This window comes from Pectinophora gossypiella, chromosome 11, assembly GCF_024362695.1.
Source record: "Pectinophora gossypiella chromosome 11, ilPecGoss1.1, whole genome shotgun sequence".
In the NCBI taxonomy this organism is placed as follows: domain Eukaryota; kingdom Metazoa; phylum Arthropoda; class Insecta; order Lepidoptera; family Gelechiidae; genus Pectinophora; species Pectinophora gossypiella.
The window spans coordinates 7230597-7246117 of NC_065414.1; the positions used below are offsets into that span (position 1 = coordinate 7230597).

At 34.9% G+C, this 15521-nt stretch overlaps 3 protein-coding genes across 5 annotated transcripts in view; 1 reads left to right on the forward strand and 2 right to left on the reverse strand.

Annotated features, from left to right (window-relative positions):
• Window positions 1-15521, reverse strand: part of LOC126370988 (hemicentin-2-like) — a 540644-nt gene that overhangs the window by 495962 nt on the left and 29161 nt on the right. The gene's annotated exons all lie outside the window — the stretch shown is intronic.
• Window positions 1-15521, reverse strand: part of LOC126370964 (uncharacterized) — a 112072-nt gene that overhangs the window by 53947 nt on the left and 42604 nt on the right. The gene's annotated exons all lie outside the window — the stretch shown is intronic.
• LOC126371000 (uncharacterized) lies at window positions 1117-2713 on the forward strand. The gene is made up of 5 exons (XM_050016199.1): window positions 1117-1213; window positions 1403-1600; window positions 1981-2065; window positions 2287-2401; window positions 2623-2713. Exons 1-5 carry the CDS (start codon window positions 1154-1156, stop codon window positions 2666-2668), a joined length of 504 nt encoding a protein of 167 aa, XP_049872156.1. The 5' UTR covers window positions 1117-1153; the 3' UTR covers window positions 2669-2713.

Sequence of the window (15521 nt, forward strand, 5' to 3'; positions counted from 1 at the left end):
CAGGTTTATAAATCCATAGCAAACTTGTTTACGTTTCAAACTGAACAAATCTGGTTCGAACTGGAATACTGTCTTTTATGTCTATACATATACATTATATCGTATATTAAGAGCACTGGTAAAGAATAACTTTATCTAACTGCGCCATCTCATAGCACATATTCGAAAGATTTTGTAAACATGTCGGAAAAATCCAGCTGAGGTTCCTGAACATTCGTAGACTGTATAAATATTATGGAATGTTTTCGTTGAAATATTCCTTTTTCGTTTGATAAAATTTACTATACAAAAAATATCGTTAAAACATTTAATTTAATATATGCGAACAAAGAAATTATTGTTTGCCTAACGAGAACGAAAATAGTTAAGCTAAATTGATGATATCCTGTTATTGGCTAAGACACACTATGTAATTTAGATACTTAAACTTTACCTGTAAAACTGCTGTTGGATATCTTATGAATTAAAATAAATTAAAAAAAAAAAATATTAGTACTTAAATTAGTAGTATGCTTAAGTAGACTCAAATCTTGACAAAGCTTTATTGAATGTAAAAGTAAAAAGCTGTGTTTAGCTTACAAAGAAAGTAAATTGTTCAGAATCTAGACCGAACATCGGGCTAAGTTTCTAGGCTAGTCACATTGTAACAAACATTGCAATGTGGTGAATTTCTCACGGCATGTGTCAGATTCTAGGTCACACGAGTTTCTAGCTGTTATTAAAACATTGAATATTAATAAATGTCGAATCTTTTAGAAGCTTCGCGTATCATTACAAACTTTTTTATATAATCCAAGAGGCTTGTCACAAGTTAACCAGAATTACGAGAATGCGTGGGATTTAGCTGTAAATGCGTCTTTTATCAAAGTAGGTACTTACTTATTATGTTTACTTTTTTCAACTTTGATTTGAAAATCCCGGGCCAGCGATTTCAAACTTAACTACTTCTAAATATCAAAGTCCAAACACTAATGAGAATAGATTTGATGCATTTCCACTTCTTTTAGCATGTTTCTAAAACATAATGTTATGTTTGAAGCTACGATCTCGAATTAAGAGTAATGTGACTCCGTATTTATAAAACAAAGCAGATGAGGACGTAAAGTGAGCAGTTATTTTATCAAACGCTTTCGGGGAGTCACTTCGTCCGATCATGAAGCGGAACGGTGGTGTGCTAATCGCGATCGTTTTCAAAATCATTTATGCTGAAAGTGTAAGTAAATCTTATTTCTAATAGTTAATTTGTAATACTTCTATATTAATAATTTACTGACGATTTGAATTGATCGGTACTCAAATATACAAAATAAATCTGGAAATAAATGTTCCATCGCGAACAATACGTGAATCGTTAATAATATGCAATGAACAAATTGATTACAATTTAACTGTCATATTATAGAGGATGCTTCCCATGTCATTTGTTCCGGACTCGGCCAAGATACCGATGCAGATGCCACAAGAACGGCATATCACGCAAGAACCAAGGACAGAAGCTGTTCCACATGAAAAAGTTGTCGGATTGAAAGGAGAGAAGCTACCAGACGCAGACAGTGACGAAATGTTCAGCTACTCGACCAACTTTCTCGATCCAAAAGACGTACGTATGAATATTAAGTTTCTAATATATTTAAATAGGTAATCTAAGCATCTGCAATAGTGATATCGCTCCTAAGCTTATCATTTTTAATACGGCCCCTTAATAGTTTTCGCAAAACTTTTTAGAGTTCTTAGCCAAGAAAATTGTATTTATTATGATTAAATTACAAAAGCCTGTATTCTATTAAATTATTTTTCTGGGCGCATCCGAGGATCACAAATCTGTTCAACACCGAACAAAGGGTCACAAATTAAGGTGTCGAACATTTTAGATTATATTTAAAAAAATACTTCTATTTGAATATCGATGATGTCAACGTCTACACGATAAATGGCTTCATTAGTCATCAGTTTTAATCCGTTGTTCATATTTATTACCAGAGGTGCGCGATTCTAGTGATGTCCAATCAAGGACAAACTAGTATGCAGCAGTCACTTCTACGCAAATATCGATATAATCAAAATGGTAAGCATTTTACCGATCTTTTCTCTTATGTGATTTTTCCCTTATTTGGCTTAACCCATATTTTAGCCTAAAGTACTCAGTTTGTCTATCGTCATAATATTTTCTTTGTGTTATAAGAGTAATTAAGAAACCTTTTTTTGTAGGATGCCACATTTTTCTGGAAACCTGGTTTTCTTTCATTGACAAAGAATAAGTAGTTTTTATTTTTACTATTATAACAGGTGACCTGATACCAAGCAGCGTACAGTATTTCATCAAATTCCCGCAAGGCGGAGGCACGGCTGTCTTAGTGCCTTTGAAAGACAAGGCGTTCTCACCCTCCGGCGGTTTCGTGCGGTAAGAACTTTCCCTCTGTTCAATTTCAATATCAACTGTTTTTAATATCATATTCGTAGCTTTTTATCTTCAATTCAAAAAATGTTAGGTTAGTTTTAAAGAGTCCATCTTATTTACATAATATCCATTCTCTAGTCTCTAGGTAGATCCAATTTAGATTTGACTGTTTTAACTTAGTTCAAAATGTATATTTTAAGTAAATACCTATATATTTTTTCCAGATATTACAAAGAAGTCCCACCAATTCCTCAGTCTTGGAAACGCTAAACATTTTTTTTTTTTTAAGAAAATACTATATAATGTTTTTTTTATTGTGTGAGGTGTGCTTATTTATTTCTTGAAGAACGTATTTAATTTTGATCTTTTGAATGCACGTAATTTATTAAGCTCTAGCTTTGTTCACTATCGTGTGTTAGATTTCAATAAAAATGCAATTTCGTGTGATGCTTTTTTACATAACTCTATACACATACACATAAACAGCCTATATACGTCCCACTGCTGGGCACAGGCCTCTCCTCAATCAACCGGAGGGGATATGGAGCATACTCCACCACGCTGCTCCACTGCGGGTTGGTGGAGGTGTTTTTACGGCTAATAGCCGGGACCAACGGCTTAACGTGCCCTCCGAAGCACGGAATCATCTTACTTTTTCGGACAATCAGGTGATTCAAGAACCTAACCCTATATCCTCTATTTATATAAAACTTATGATTGTGAACTTGTGTTTTGGTGGAATGCCTATATTTTTACATTTGCATTGTTGTGCTAATTTTCATTGATATCCTTTTTAACCGAACTTACTTGTACCAAGCCTACCACCATTACCAACGAAACTCACCATAACTTTAGCATCCACAAGACACGTGAAATGTATCGAAACACGGACGTGGGCGACTCTATAACCTAAAATGGTTCTCATCTCGATACAACTTTTTTTTTTCAACTAACACTAAACACATCACTAGTCTAAGGATATTTCAGAAGCGGATTGCATTAATAAACGGGTTCAGTAATTTCAGGAAAGACACTTGAACGTTACAAGTATGAAAGAAATTCGAAATCTCCATAATTATATTAAAGCATATTATGTAGACGTGATAAGACAAGATTTTGCTGAATATTTGCCAAAGACTAGCTAGCAGTCACTGCATTTGGTCATGGATAAGACTAAAATATTCACCAAGTATAAAGGAAGACCAAGGCCCTAAAATCGGGAGTTTCGGAGCTATGTGACCTAACGTGTATTGGTGCTGGATTGCTCTTCGGGGATTGAGAGATTAACGAGGCAGTCGCTTCTGCAATAAATCAGAAATGTCAAATCTTCAGGTTAGGTAACCGGACCACGTGAAAAACAGTATAACGCTCTAGGGACATGACGATGGTCCCAGTGATATGGAACCTACGTCGAGTAAGTTAAATATTTGATAAAAAAAAGCTGTGCCTAGAAGTAGAATATTTATAAGCTGTACTGTACCTAAATGTTGTGTGACAACTGAGTAGGACTTTTTATATAATAATTAGCACTGAAAACAAGCTTTCCCTTCTGAGATTACAATATATCTGTTAGGATTTGAATTTCTTCATAAAAAGTCTGTCGGGATTATCTTAACTCAAGACAGAACGCTCCTTGATCGAGACTTTGTTAAGTGCCAAAACTACGTCTACATCGTAAGAGCATGGCGCAAATCTTGTTTACATGTCCTCTACTTTTATATTTTCAGCCTAATCTGTCGTCTGTAATACCAAAGTAGATTATGCACGTGATACGAGGAAGTTATGTCAACATATATGCGATATTGACGGCGACAACTGTGCTTCATAATAATAGAGACACGTTAGGTACAACTAATATGTGTAATCCCGTGTTTAATAAATAGACTCACATGTAGCTGCACGTTTATTATGAGAAATATTTTGATTGTACTCTCATTACTATTGGAGCATCTGTAAACTTCCTTATAGCAATAATCATGTAGAGAAATTACGAAATGTTTGCACCAATGAAAAAAATATTGTAGACTAAAGACAGTGGAGAGACGAACGGGATTAGATGCCTTTCCTAAGAAATGGTAGGACGACGCTATAGGTAGAGAGACGACCTGGCAAATGACTGGACTTTAGCCAGCAATAAGTCACAAAATACACTACCGGATAAATCAAGTTTGACATTAAAATGCATATGCAAGTTCGAAATTCCATACACGCTAAGACATTAATGATTATTGATCCTTCAATACTGAGAACTGACGACCCTCACCACTTAGATACAGTGCTAAAATAGTACAATCAATAAACCTATCAGATCCAGTTATTATATGCAGAACACGTGGAAGTCTTAGGTAAGAATCATTGACAAGTTGATGTTATAATTATAACAATAAGCAACAACATAATTATGTAGTGATAAGTTTTCTTGATAATTATATATATTTCTTATGAAGTAAGTGCATTGACAGCTAGAATAGCGTAACAAAATTAACTTTATGACTAAAACACAATAAGTTCAAAGCAATAAGTGCTGGTATCATTTTATTACCTTTGAACACGTGCCTGTAAAAGTCCTAATGATGTCATTCTTAGTCTTAAGGCTGATGATCACACCAAATAACGCGGGGCGCTGCAACTTACGAAAATCATGCTATTATGAATTTGATTGAAGTGTAGGCGGAAAAACGATGTAGTAACGAATGACTGCAATCAAATTCATGACGATTGACCCCAACTGTAATTATAGACTGGCCACATTGCCTGCCATTGACTGATAATAAAATCTTTAATTTGATAATAAAGAGCAAATGAGATCCAGTTGAAGGAATAACTGCTAAACTTAGTAATTACGCGTTTGGAATTTACTGATTTTAAACGTTACAACTTCCGTTCGGTAGTCAAATTCAAATAATACCGCAGTTTATGATCATATATTTTGTTTTTTAAACAGCATTAATAGAAATATACCGCAGAAATTATTAAGGAGTATTCATTTGGAAAAAGGCAACGTTGTATATATTCAAATACCGTACACAGAGCAATCCTAAGTCTTCTTTTCAGACAGCTGCGATTACGATAAATACATATTTTCTATCTGATCTGTCAATTTCTTAACGTCTTTCAGAAAAATGGTTGTTCCGCTCGCAACATTATCCCAAAAATAACATGTTCGATCAGGGACTAACGATATCATTGATGTATTATGTTACTTGATCGGTGTTATGCTAATGGGAACATGTTTGTTCCTTTCTTGCGGTATTTATCTCTTTCTACAAGGAATACTCTAATATCTAGAGTACCTAAGTAAGAGATCCTTTCTATGATTATTATCAAAGGATGTATAAGAGCACGACTAGATGTAAATCATTACTATTACAAACATAAATAACGAAGCAGCACATTATATTCATCGGCCGACAAACCACCAATAAGTACCATGATGTCTCTGGTTGGTGTAAATAGGCTTTGGCTGCGTGCGAGTGGTGAGACGTCGATATATCATTAATTCCGAGTGGTTTTTATTAATTGATGTGGTTATAAACAACTGCAGTCATTTAAGACTTAGGGCAGCATAAATAGTAAAAGTATTTTAACATATATAGTAATTATTCTGGTATTTTAGTTAGAATTTCGAAATAAAAATATTGTATTGCAGTAAAAAACGAACACGTTTTCCTTAAATAAACCTTTACATAAGCAAGTTCGTGCGCAAGTCTATAATTCTTTGGTTTACGTGTTTTTACACAACTTGTGGTTTGGTTACTGTTCCTCTAACAGTTACTAAATCCATTAATTTCGCTCACATCGAAAGCAAAAAATAACGTTATTAATGTCTTGCTGGCTATCAAACACGTATTCTTAGACACAGAGCAGATTTTAGATCTATTAAGTAGATCGATGAAAGGACTTAGACGTCACTGTTAATTTTACTGGACTTCAAGACAAAAGCCAGCATGTTTACGTGAAGAGAACTTATATTTAGATACGACACTCCATACAATTTAAGTGGACTATGAAACTTAATGATTAAAAACAACACGACGATGAGAATGTCCACAACGAACACAAAATGACGGAACTTGGAAATCCGCCAACTCCCAAACACGCTCTGTTTAAGTTAGCTCTATAACGGGAAGTCTTTAAAAAACCTAACCGACCAAATTGTGAAGTATCTAGTTTATTACGGCGGCGTCGCGACGTACTCATGTTTAATTCAGCAGGATATTTGGTTTGGCCTTGGTCTCATCTCATGGAAAATAGTCACGTATATTCGTTGATGGCTTTGATGACTGCGATACGACGACAGTTAATACGTTACCAGGATCGTAACAAAGGCACTGACCGTCAGATGAATCACCCGATAAGTACACAAAAGTACTGGGTATAGTTAAAACGTGAGTGAAGAAACGGTCGATAAAGCGGCGTAGTGCATTATTTGGAACCACCTTTCCAACTGACAGCAAATAGAGATTGAGCATTGCATTTTTAATAGCAAATGCAACGTATCACACATGTATATTAATAATACAATAGACATGGTAAGTGTAGATATTTACCATGCTCAACACATTTCCATTCCACACGACGATAAAAAAGTAATTAAAAGCACATAAAACGACACAAATGTGTGACACAGTCTTAAGGTGTAGTTGATAAAATTTAAATTCTGGGAACAAGTAGTGAATATCCTTGACATTCACTTGATTGGTCAGTATACAAAGTTCATGTATGTCCGTATACATAAATCGAGCAAAAACTGGTGACGAACGCTTAATGGGATTTTAAATCACGCTGTATCATAAAGGAAATATATATTCTGTTGCTATTGGGTCCAAGTCACGCGTTCGCAACAAAAAAAATCATGCAAATCCAACAGCGGGTTGGTGGAAATGTGGAGAGTGAAACTAGCTAGAGTGAACAATTTTCACTTTTCACGCCACCTTTTAATGGCATTTGATATATTTAATATATTTTTGTCATAAACGGGTAAATACAAATCTCCTTGGTTCTTCTTGGTTGATGAGGTTGGTATCACCTTACAACCCACACGATAAGAAGAAGAAGAATACAAATAATCACATTAAAATAAACATTAGCAGGTGGAAGCGAAAACGCTTCTTACGCAATATTTAAATAATACTATCCTTAATAAATTAATCTGTCATCGAGATTGGCAAAAGGTGACATAAAATCATAGCATGGTATTAAATAAAGATAATATAAATAAAATGCTTTGGACTATTTAAAGACACTGACGATTTAGTATTTAAACTTTTGAAATACAGTTTTAGTAAGAACATAAATAACCCATCACATCACCTTCTGCATCTTGATTATAATTAAATTAACAACAGAAATTCAATAGCAAAAGAATGCGATAGATAACTTTAAATAAAATATATTCGCCAAGTACATATTATAGTACATCCATTAAAGGTCGAAGGAAACAAATTTCCTTTTTCACAAGATACAAATCTACTTTATCCAACACGCTTTTGAACAATAGCGAACAAAATAAATCCATTGTGATCAATCCGGCGATTATCCAAGTTTAAAGTTACTTTCCTTGACTGGAATTGTTTGACGTCGCCAATAATTCCAAAGGCGTTGATTATATCGTTCATTGTCATTCCCTACAAGGTTTAAGACAAATAGAAAACGTAAGTGCTAAGGGATATGCTTATATGATTTAGTAGTCTGATACTTTTTCATATTATTTTATAATGAAAGAAGCCAATATCAAGTCCCAACACACTGGTTTAATAGGAAAACTGTCATGTACTACGTATGCATATTGCATAGATTATGGAAACTACAAATCGTACCTATTTGTTAAGTGGCAGGGTTTATTATGAACAATGAAAGAATGAAGACTAATTCTTACATTGCTTCTAGGTTATATTCATTGGTTATATTGCTTCTAGAGGTACCGTATTAGTTTGAAAATTATTTTATGCCACAAATCATAATACGCTGTTTGTAATAACTACATTTTAATACATAATTTCGTGCTTTGATGCCATTATACATTGTTTTAGGTTTACGCGGTTATTATCATAATTAAAACACATAATAACGGGTTCTTACCGCGTTTAAATCAGGGATATGAGACTCCCGATATTTCGACACTGTTGCAAGTGCCATGTCACGGGTTGAACAGTGTCGAAATATCGGGAGTCTCATATCCCTGATTTAAACGCGGTAAGAACCCGTTATTATGTGTTTTAATTTTGATGTCATTATTTGGTATTATTAGTAAGGTACATTGAAAATGTAAGTATTATTTAGATAATATCCTGCAGATTTACAGATAAACCGAAAAATATGCCCCTTAACATCAAATTGAAGAACAGAGTAACAAATTACGCAATTATCTTTCATCTTCAGAATCAACTTTGATCTTCCATAAATGTCTTCAATTCGTTCTAAAACCGTCTTACTGAGTCCGTATTCAATTCCTTGTATCGCTAAACCGATAGAATAATCTATTAATGTTTTTTTAGATTTTCAAAAAAGATTTATAGAACTAATAGGCCCTTTATTAAACTCATCAGCTTAAGTCCCATAATATAATAATAGAGGGCAAGCCCAGGCCAAATCTAGAAACGGCGTGGTATGAATTATCTATGGTCCAAATGTAAATCATACTGAAAAAGAAGAAAATACAATGAGTAAAAAGATTAATTAAGCTTCATTCTTCCAAAGGGTGTTGAAAGAGGCAGCCGAAGGATAAAATCAAATACAATAATAAAGACGAAGACATCACTATGCACCTAAGAGATTCCACCGTAAGTACTATTGCGAAAAGTGCGAACATTGACCTAAACGCTGACGCATAGTGAACGTTCTGGCAAGATCTAAATTATGGTATAAATAAAAAGAGAAATATTATTTCTCCCCCTATGGATTACCTACCCCAATTTTCTATAATACATAAAATTACTGAGAAAAATTACGTGCTTACCAAGAGCTCACAAATTGACTCATAGACTTATTAATACAAGCATGTGATAGGAAAACAATAAACAAACTATAAGTACGTTACTAACATCCATTACCTAATTATGATACTCGAAGTACCAAATATTGTCATGGTACTGGCGTAAATATTGTTGACAGCCTTCGCTAAGTAAAGGCCTTCCGTTCGTTGAGGACCTATGACGTCATCCATATATTTTCCGTCCGTTGAGGACTGAAAGGCTATGACGTCATATATTTTCACAACAAATGGATTGCCTTGTTTCCTCCATCCCGGGAGGTAGTGAGGATAACGTAACCTTGAACGGGGTTCAGAACAATCGTGTCTATGTACTCGTGTGTAGTTATCGTAGACTTGGGGAAAACGATAAATGTTCATCACAGTTCTGCTCACAAATTCGATGTCCTGTTTACGCGTTTCACGTGTAATAAGAAGGATTGTACTTTTTTAAGGATATGAAGCCCCGATCTCTTGCTCTCAACACTGTTTTATTTACCAATTCATGCATTTAACGCCTTCTTACGGATTATCAAAAATCAAATTATTATTTATTTACACAATTGTGATAAATGTTTTCTTGCCACTGGTTGCCTGGTAGATTGCTGCTTAGCAATTAGGCCGCCAGCTTGAACTGTAGCTTTCGTCCATGTGTGTAAAACTTGTTTTGTATGTTGTGTGCAATTAAGTATATTTGTATTGTATTATATTGAATAACCTAAAAGAATATTCATTCGTTTTAAAAAAGAAAATTATGGTGCTTTCTACCGTAGGATACTACTTTATAATTTACTCTCATAAAGTTCCGTAGTCTCGAGAGTTAAGAAGCAAAGAGTTGCGATGCAAAAAACTTCTTTGTTCAAAGAATATGTGGGGAAAGCAAAGCTTCCAAAGTATCATAAATAACCCTATTATCTTATTACCGATAAGTTCGCCTTCGAAATAAACGTTCATATAATCGACTTACGCGAAAATCATGTCCGTCTAGCGTATTACAGCGTCCTTAAAGAGAATTTGGCAGTTTTATGGCTTGGGATAAATGTGAGGTGCCGACAAGAGGTTATGACATATAACACGATTACCCATAAGATTCGGCAATAGTAGGTAGGTAAGTATTAAAGCACATAATAACGGGTTCTTACCGCGTTTAAATGGGGATATGAGACTCCCGATATTTCAACACTGTTGCAAGTGCCATGATCAGTGAACAGAACATGAACAGTGTCGGGAGTCTCATATCCCCATTTAAAGGCGGTAAGAACCCGTTATTATGTGCTTTAATTATGATAATAACCGCGTAAACTTAAAACAAGGTAAGTATTAATACTAGATAACGATATAATGGTGCCGAATTTGGCTGAAAAAATCTTCATTTTATTTTTATCTGACAAAAAAAAAAAAATAGTGCTTTCCTTTACTTACCTACCACGAGTGCAAGACGAAGAAGAGTTTTACAGTCTTAAAACTATATTAAAATTAAGTTGGTGTCTGTAGGAATCAGTACCAATAACTAACGATCCATTATTATTCACTAGAAAGCATAAACAACCCAATTCTGCTCTACAACAACCCAATTTCCTAAGTTATCAAGCCGCCTTGAAAACCTCATACTTAACCCCGACTAACAATACATGTATAAATACAAGAATATTGCATTCCAATAGCATGGAAATCATGACGAAATTCTACGAAGGTCTACTCCAGGATCAGTAGGGTCATTCTCAAATTAAAGACTATAGATAATCTTAGAATGGACCACTAATCTTCGACACAAGACTATGATGCTATCTGAAATGATGGTGACTTAGAAATTACTACTTTTATGCACTAAACTATGAATAACTGAAATGAAGCACATACACTTGTTACTATGACGTCTGACGCACTTAGCTATGATATGGCATGATAAGCGTAATGAGTAGGCTATGATATAGCCGCATAACGATGTTCTAAAGTGGCCGGTAGTAAACAAACAAGAGACAGATGTTGACGTAATTTACTACGTCAATTTAGACAGGTGCGTCTATTTTCCCTATGATATTACTTTTACATACATAAACAGCCTATATACGTTCCACTGCTGGGCACTGGCCTCCCTTCAATCAACCAGAGGGGGTATGGAGCATACTCCACCACGCTGCTCCACTGCGGGTTGGTGGAGGTGTTTTTGCGGATAATAGCCGGGACCAACGGCTTAGCGTGCCCTCCGAAACACAGATACATCTTACTTTTTCGGATAATCAGGTGATTCAAGCCTTAAAAGTCCTTACCAAACAAAGGACAGTCTCACAAAGTGATTTCGACAATGTCCCCGTCGGGAATCAAACCCGGACCTCCAGATCGTGAGCCTAACGCTCTAACCACTAGACCACGGAGGCTGTTACTAGACAACGGAGCCTGTTATTAGTTTTACAAGTAGAAATAATTTTAGCACCGGTAACTTATACGTTAATATTGACCTATTTAACACAAACAGGGGTCGAAAAGACCACATCGAAACAATCCATCTAACAAAGCAATATTGCAATTTGACATTTGCGCATATAAAAAAAGTAAGTGCGCAATACAAACAAATGTCAAATAGAAATATTGTTTTCTTAGATGAATTGCTCCGATGTGGTCATTTTAAATTTTAACCCCTCAGAACATGATAAAACAAATCTACTACAAAAATCTCAAAGTATGAATATAAAATGTGTCAGAAAATAAAAATACTTAAAGTAAAAATTGTAGCAGGAATAGATAGCTACTTAGTCAAACATAATTTCCTCAAGCACGTTATATCTGATGCACACTTCTTCTCTCGTGTGGGCTGTAAGACCAATGATCGACTTCCACCACTCTGGTTAATATTGAGCCGCCAAAAGTCCCTGACATGGCTTTTGTAACGACTGTTTAACGTGCCCTCTGAAGCATGGGTCATCTTACTTTCGGACAATCGAGTGAACAACCTGCAATATCCAACCAAATTAGGGATCAGAAAATGTTTTTTGTTCTATGTCCCCACCGGGATTCGAACCTGGGACTTCTGCATCGTGAGTACAACGCTCAATTACTAGACTACGAAGGACGTTGCGTATGTTGATGCATACTGATACGTATCTCATTGTTCGCTTGCAGGGCATCTTACGAACACATGACTCAATCAGCGTGGCCTTCCAACGTAGTACCGGTTATTTTCGTAGTCCAGTAAGTAGGTCGACATATGGAAAGAATCTATCATATTAGAACAGTTTGTGTTGTGGTTACGACAGACCAAGCGAGAATTTTTGACACAACGCGATTTTGAGATAACTAAATTGAGAGTAACGTAATTGGTAGTTTAGCTGGGGTTATATTATATTATGTATTACATAAAAACACATAAATATAAACAGCTTAGTTATGTATATGTAAGTTGTAGCTATGCTAGCTAGGCCAAACCCCCTCCGGTTGATTGAGGGGAAATTGTATTACAATATTTTGTTTAAGAACGTCTAGGTTCCTATGCCTTGATTGTTCTTGCAGCTACTTTTCCATGGCTATACAGGTTGTGAGAAACTCTAGTTTTACGCGGATGCGACGTCCGACAATATAATATATTTTTTGTAAAAAAAATACGATTCAAAGTGTACCTATGTTACCCACAACGAAATAACAACAAAATTTTTTGGAGTTTAAGTTTAGGAACGATATTATGCGCGCTTTTTTTAGGCGTACTTTTTATTACTAGAGCGGTTTTTTTACAGGCAGAATTTATTGTAAACGTATCGCACGGAAATGTTTCCAGATCTATAAACCATTCAATTCGTTAAGAGCATTCCCGGGATATCAAATCATAACGAATCATTAATAAAAATAAAGCCTTACTTATATTATTGTCAAAACCGTTTTAATCAAATTGGGAAATTGATACTGCCAACCGGAAACAAAAGCAATTTAAAGATAATAGATTTTTCCACGTGTGGGTGTCGAGGATAACGAAGTAAATGACGCGAACGAAATTGATAAGGTAGAGTAGGTATGCTGTTTGAATTGAAAACACAATTGTTGAATCAAGCTCGAATTTTTACATGATTAACTTTCTACGAAATTTACGTACAATAAAAAATAGATGTAATAATCAAAAGAACCGAAAGAATTGATTCCCTTTTACATAATTTATGTACAATAAAGAATAAATAATCGAACGGAAAATACCTACGATTCGTCTTTTTTGCGAAATCGTAAAAGACCAAGTAAAATTTATGATTTTTAAAATAAAGCCGTAAATACTACAAACAAGTCTGAAACACGATGCTTAAAAGTCCTGAATATGCAAAGTGCTATGAATATTTATTGTGTTTGTGCAGGACAAAAGTTTCGCAACTTTTATTCCTCGCTCTACACACAGTATTATTGCTTTAATGCATATTTTTATCTGACTTATCCTAGATTGCCTCGCCTATCTTACCAATCATATGCAAATTATGCGACTCGAGATAATTAAGACATTCTACAATGAACAAAATTTCAGCCGTTGCTTGTAGGAGGTACGGACCATATTAAAGCACGCTGTTCCGCTACAACTGTGGGTTCGTTTCCTAAATTGACCTGACCAGGATTCTTTAGCACAACCCGGGCACTCCATACAACAATCCGCCTAACGCGAAAATGCGAGGAAGACAGTCCACGCACGCTCCCTTACTCCTAACGGCTTACGGCTTTAGACTAAAGTGAGACCCACCTGGGTGGTGAGGTAAATCTAGCCCAGCACCGATATAAATTGGTGCGGGGCGGGGGACGTCCGTTCTATGCGTAGTATTATTCTTTATTCCTTTGGTATGATAGTCAAGGTAACTAGCCATTACACCAAAGAGGTTGTTGATACAATAAACATAAAAAGTCGATAAATAAACCGATTCGACAAAATTCGCCATGTTTGTTGAGCGGATTAGTGAGTCATAAAATGAGAAGATCTCAGGTATTCCCTGAGTATATACTTGAGGCACCTCTAGATATACAGGAAAATATCAAAACTGCACAGAATTTCTCTAAACTTGTGTTGTGTTATTACTATCAAAATTATATTTTTTATTAGTATTGCAGTAGTGAAAAACACATATTATCAATCTTCAATCTTATATTCCACTGCTCATCATCTTAAAAGTTAATGTATCCAAATGCATTGATAGGTATTTTAGGAAACTGTTTTTCATAATGAATATGATACGGAAGGCAACAACAAACAAAAATCATGAAATTATCTTATCTGCATATTTTATCAAACACTGATATGTTTATTATAATCAGTGTGATATGATAACACACAGGTGTTTGCGATAGCCAATGACTCAAAATGTATTTTTCTCCCCATATCTTATCTTCTCTATGCTAAGTAACACTTACACAGCAAACAACTGTGGCAATACAGGATTTAAGCTAAAGATAATATTATGTAAGTAGGTGCCAAAATGTAAGCCTTAACTAAAATACCTTCAGACTTTTCCTAGAGTAAATTTCTAGGGTGTATTTTCCTAATTTTTTCTAGCCTTGAGCTTTCTTATTCATTCCAAGATTTCATTGAATGATATACTTAAAACCTATTATAACAAAGAGAAATGTACATACATAAACTCACGCCTATTTCCCACCGGGGTAAGCAGAGACTATAGAATTCCATTTGCTTCGATCCTGACACACTTCTCTTGCTTCCTCCACATTCATCAATCGCTTCATACACGCACGCCGGTTCAGAGTAGATCGTATTGAACCTTTTCTAAGGACATCTCCAATTTGGTCATCGTAATGTAAGATGTTTAATAAAACAAACCTAGCAGGTAATTCCTAGAACACTTTTCTTAAGTGTTTCAGTACTCCAGACAGAATTTGTAACATTTCGGAGGAATTTTGAAACAAATAAGTATCCTTAAACAACTTGCTTTACAGTTAAATCCACTTTATAAAGTTTAACAAGTATTTTCAATCGAATTTTCAATACTAGTCAAGTAGAACTGAAATTCAAATCTTATTTGAGTTTAAATTTATATTATTTAACAAGATATACAAGTACGCCAGTCCAACTATTCTATTCAATCAAGTAAACTGCCATTACAAGCTCTTTAGACAAGTTTAATATTTCTAAAAGCAAAATTGTAGTAGGTATGTAAATAATTATAAAAAACTTGTTATCCA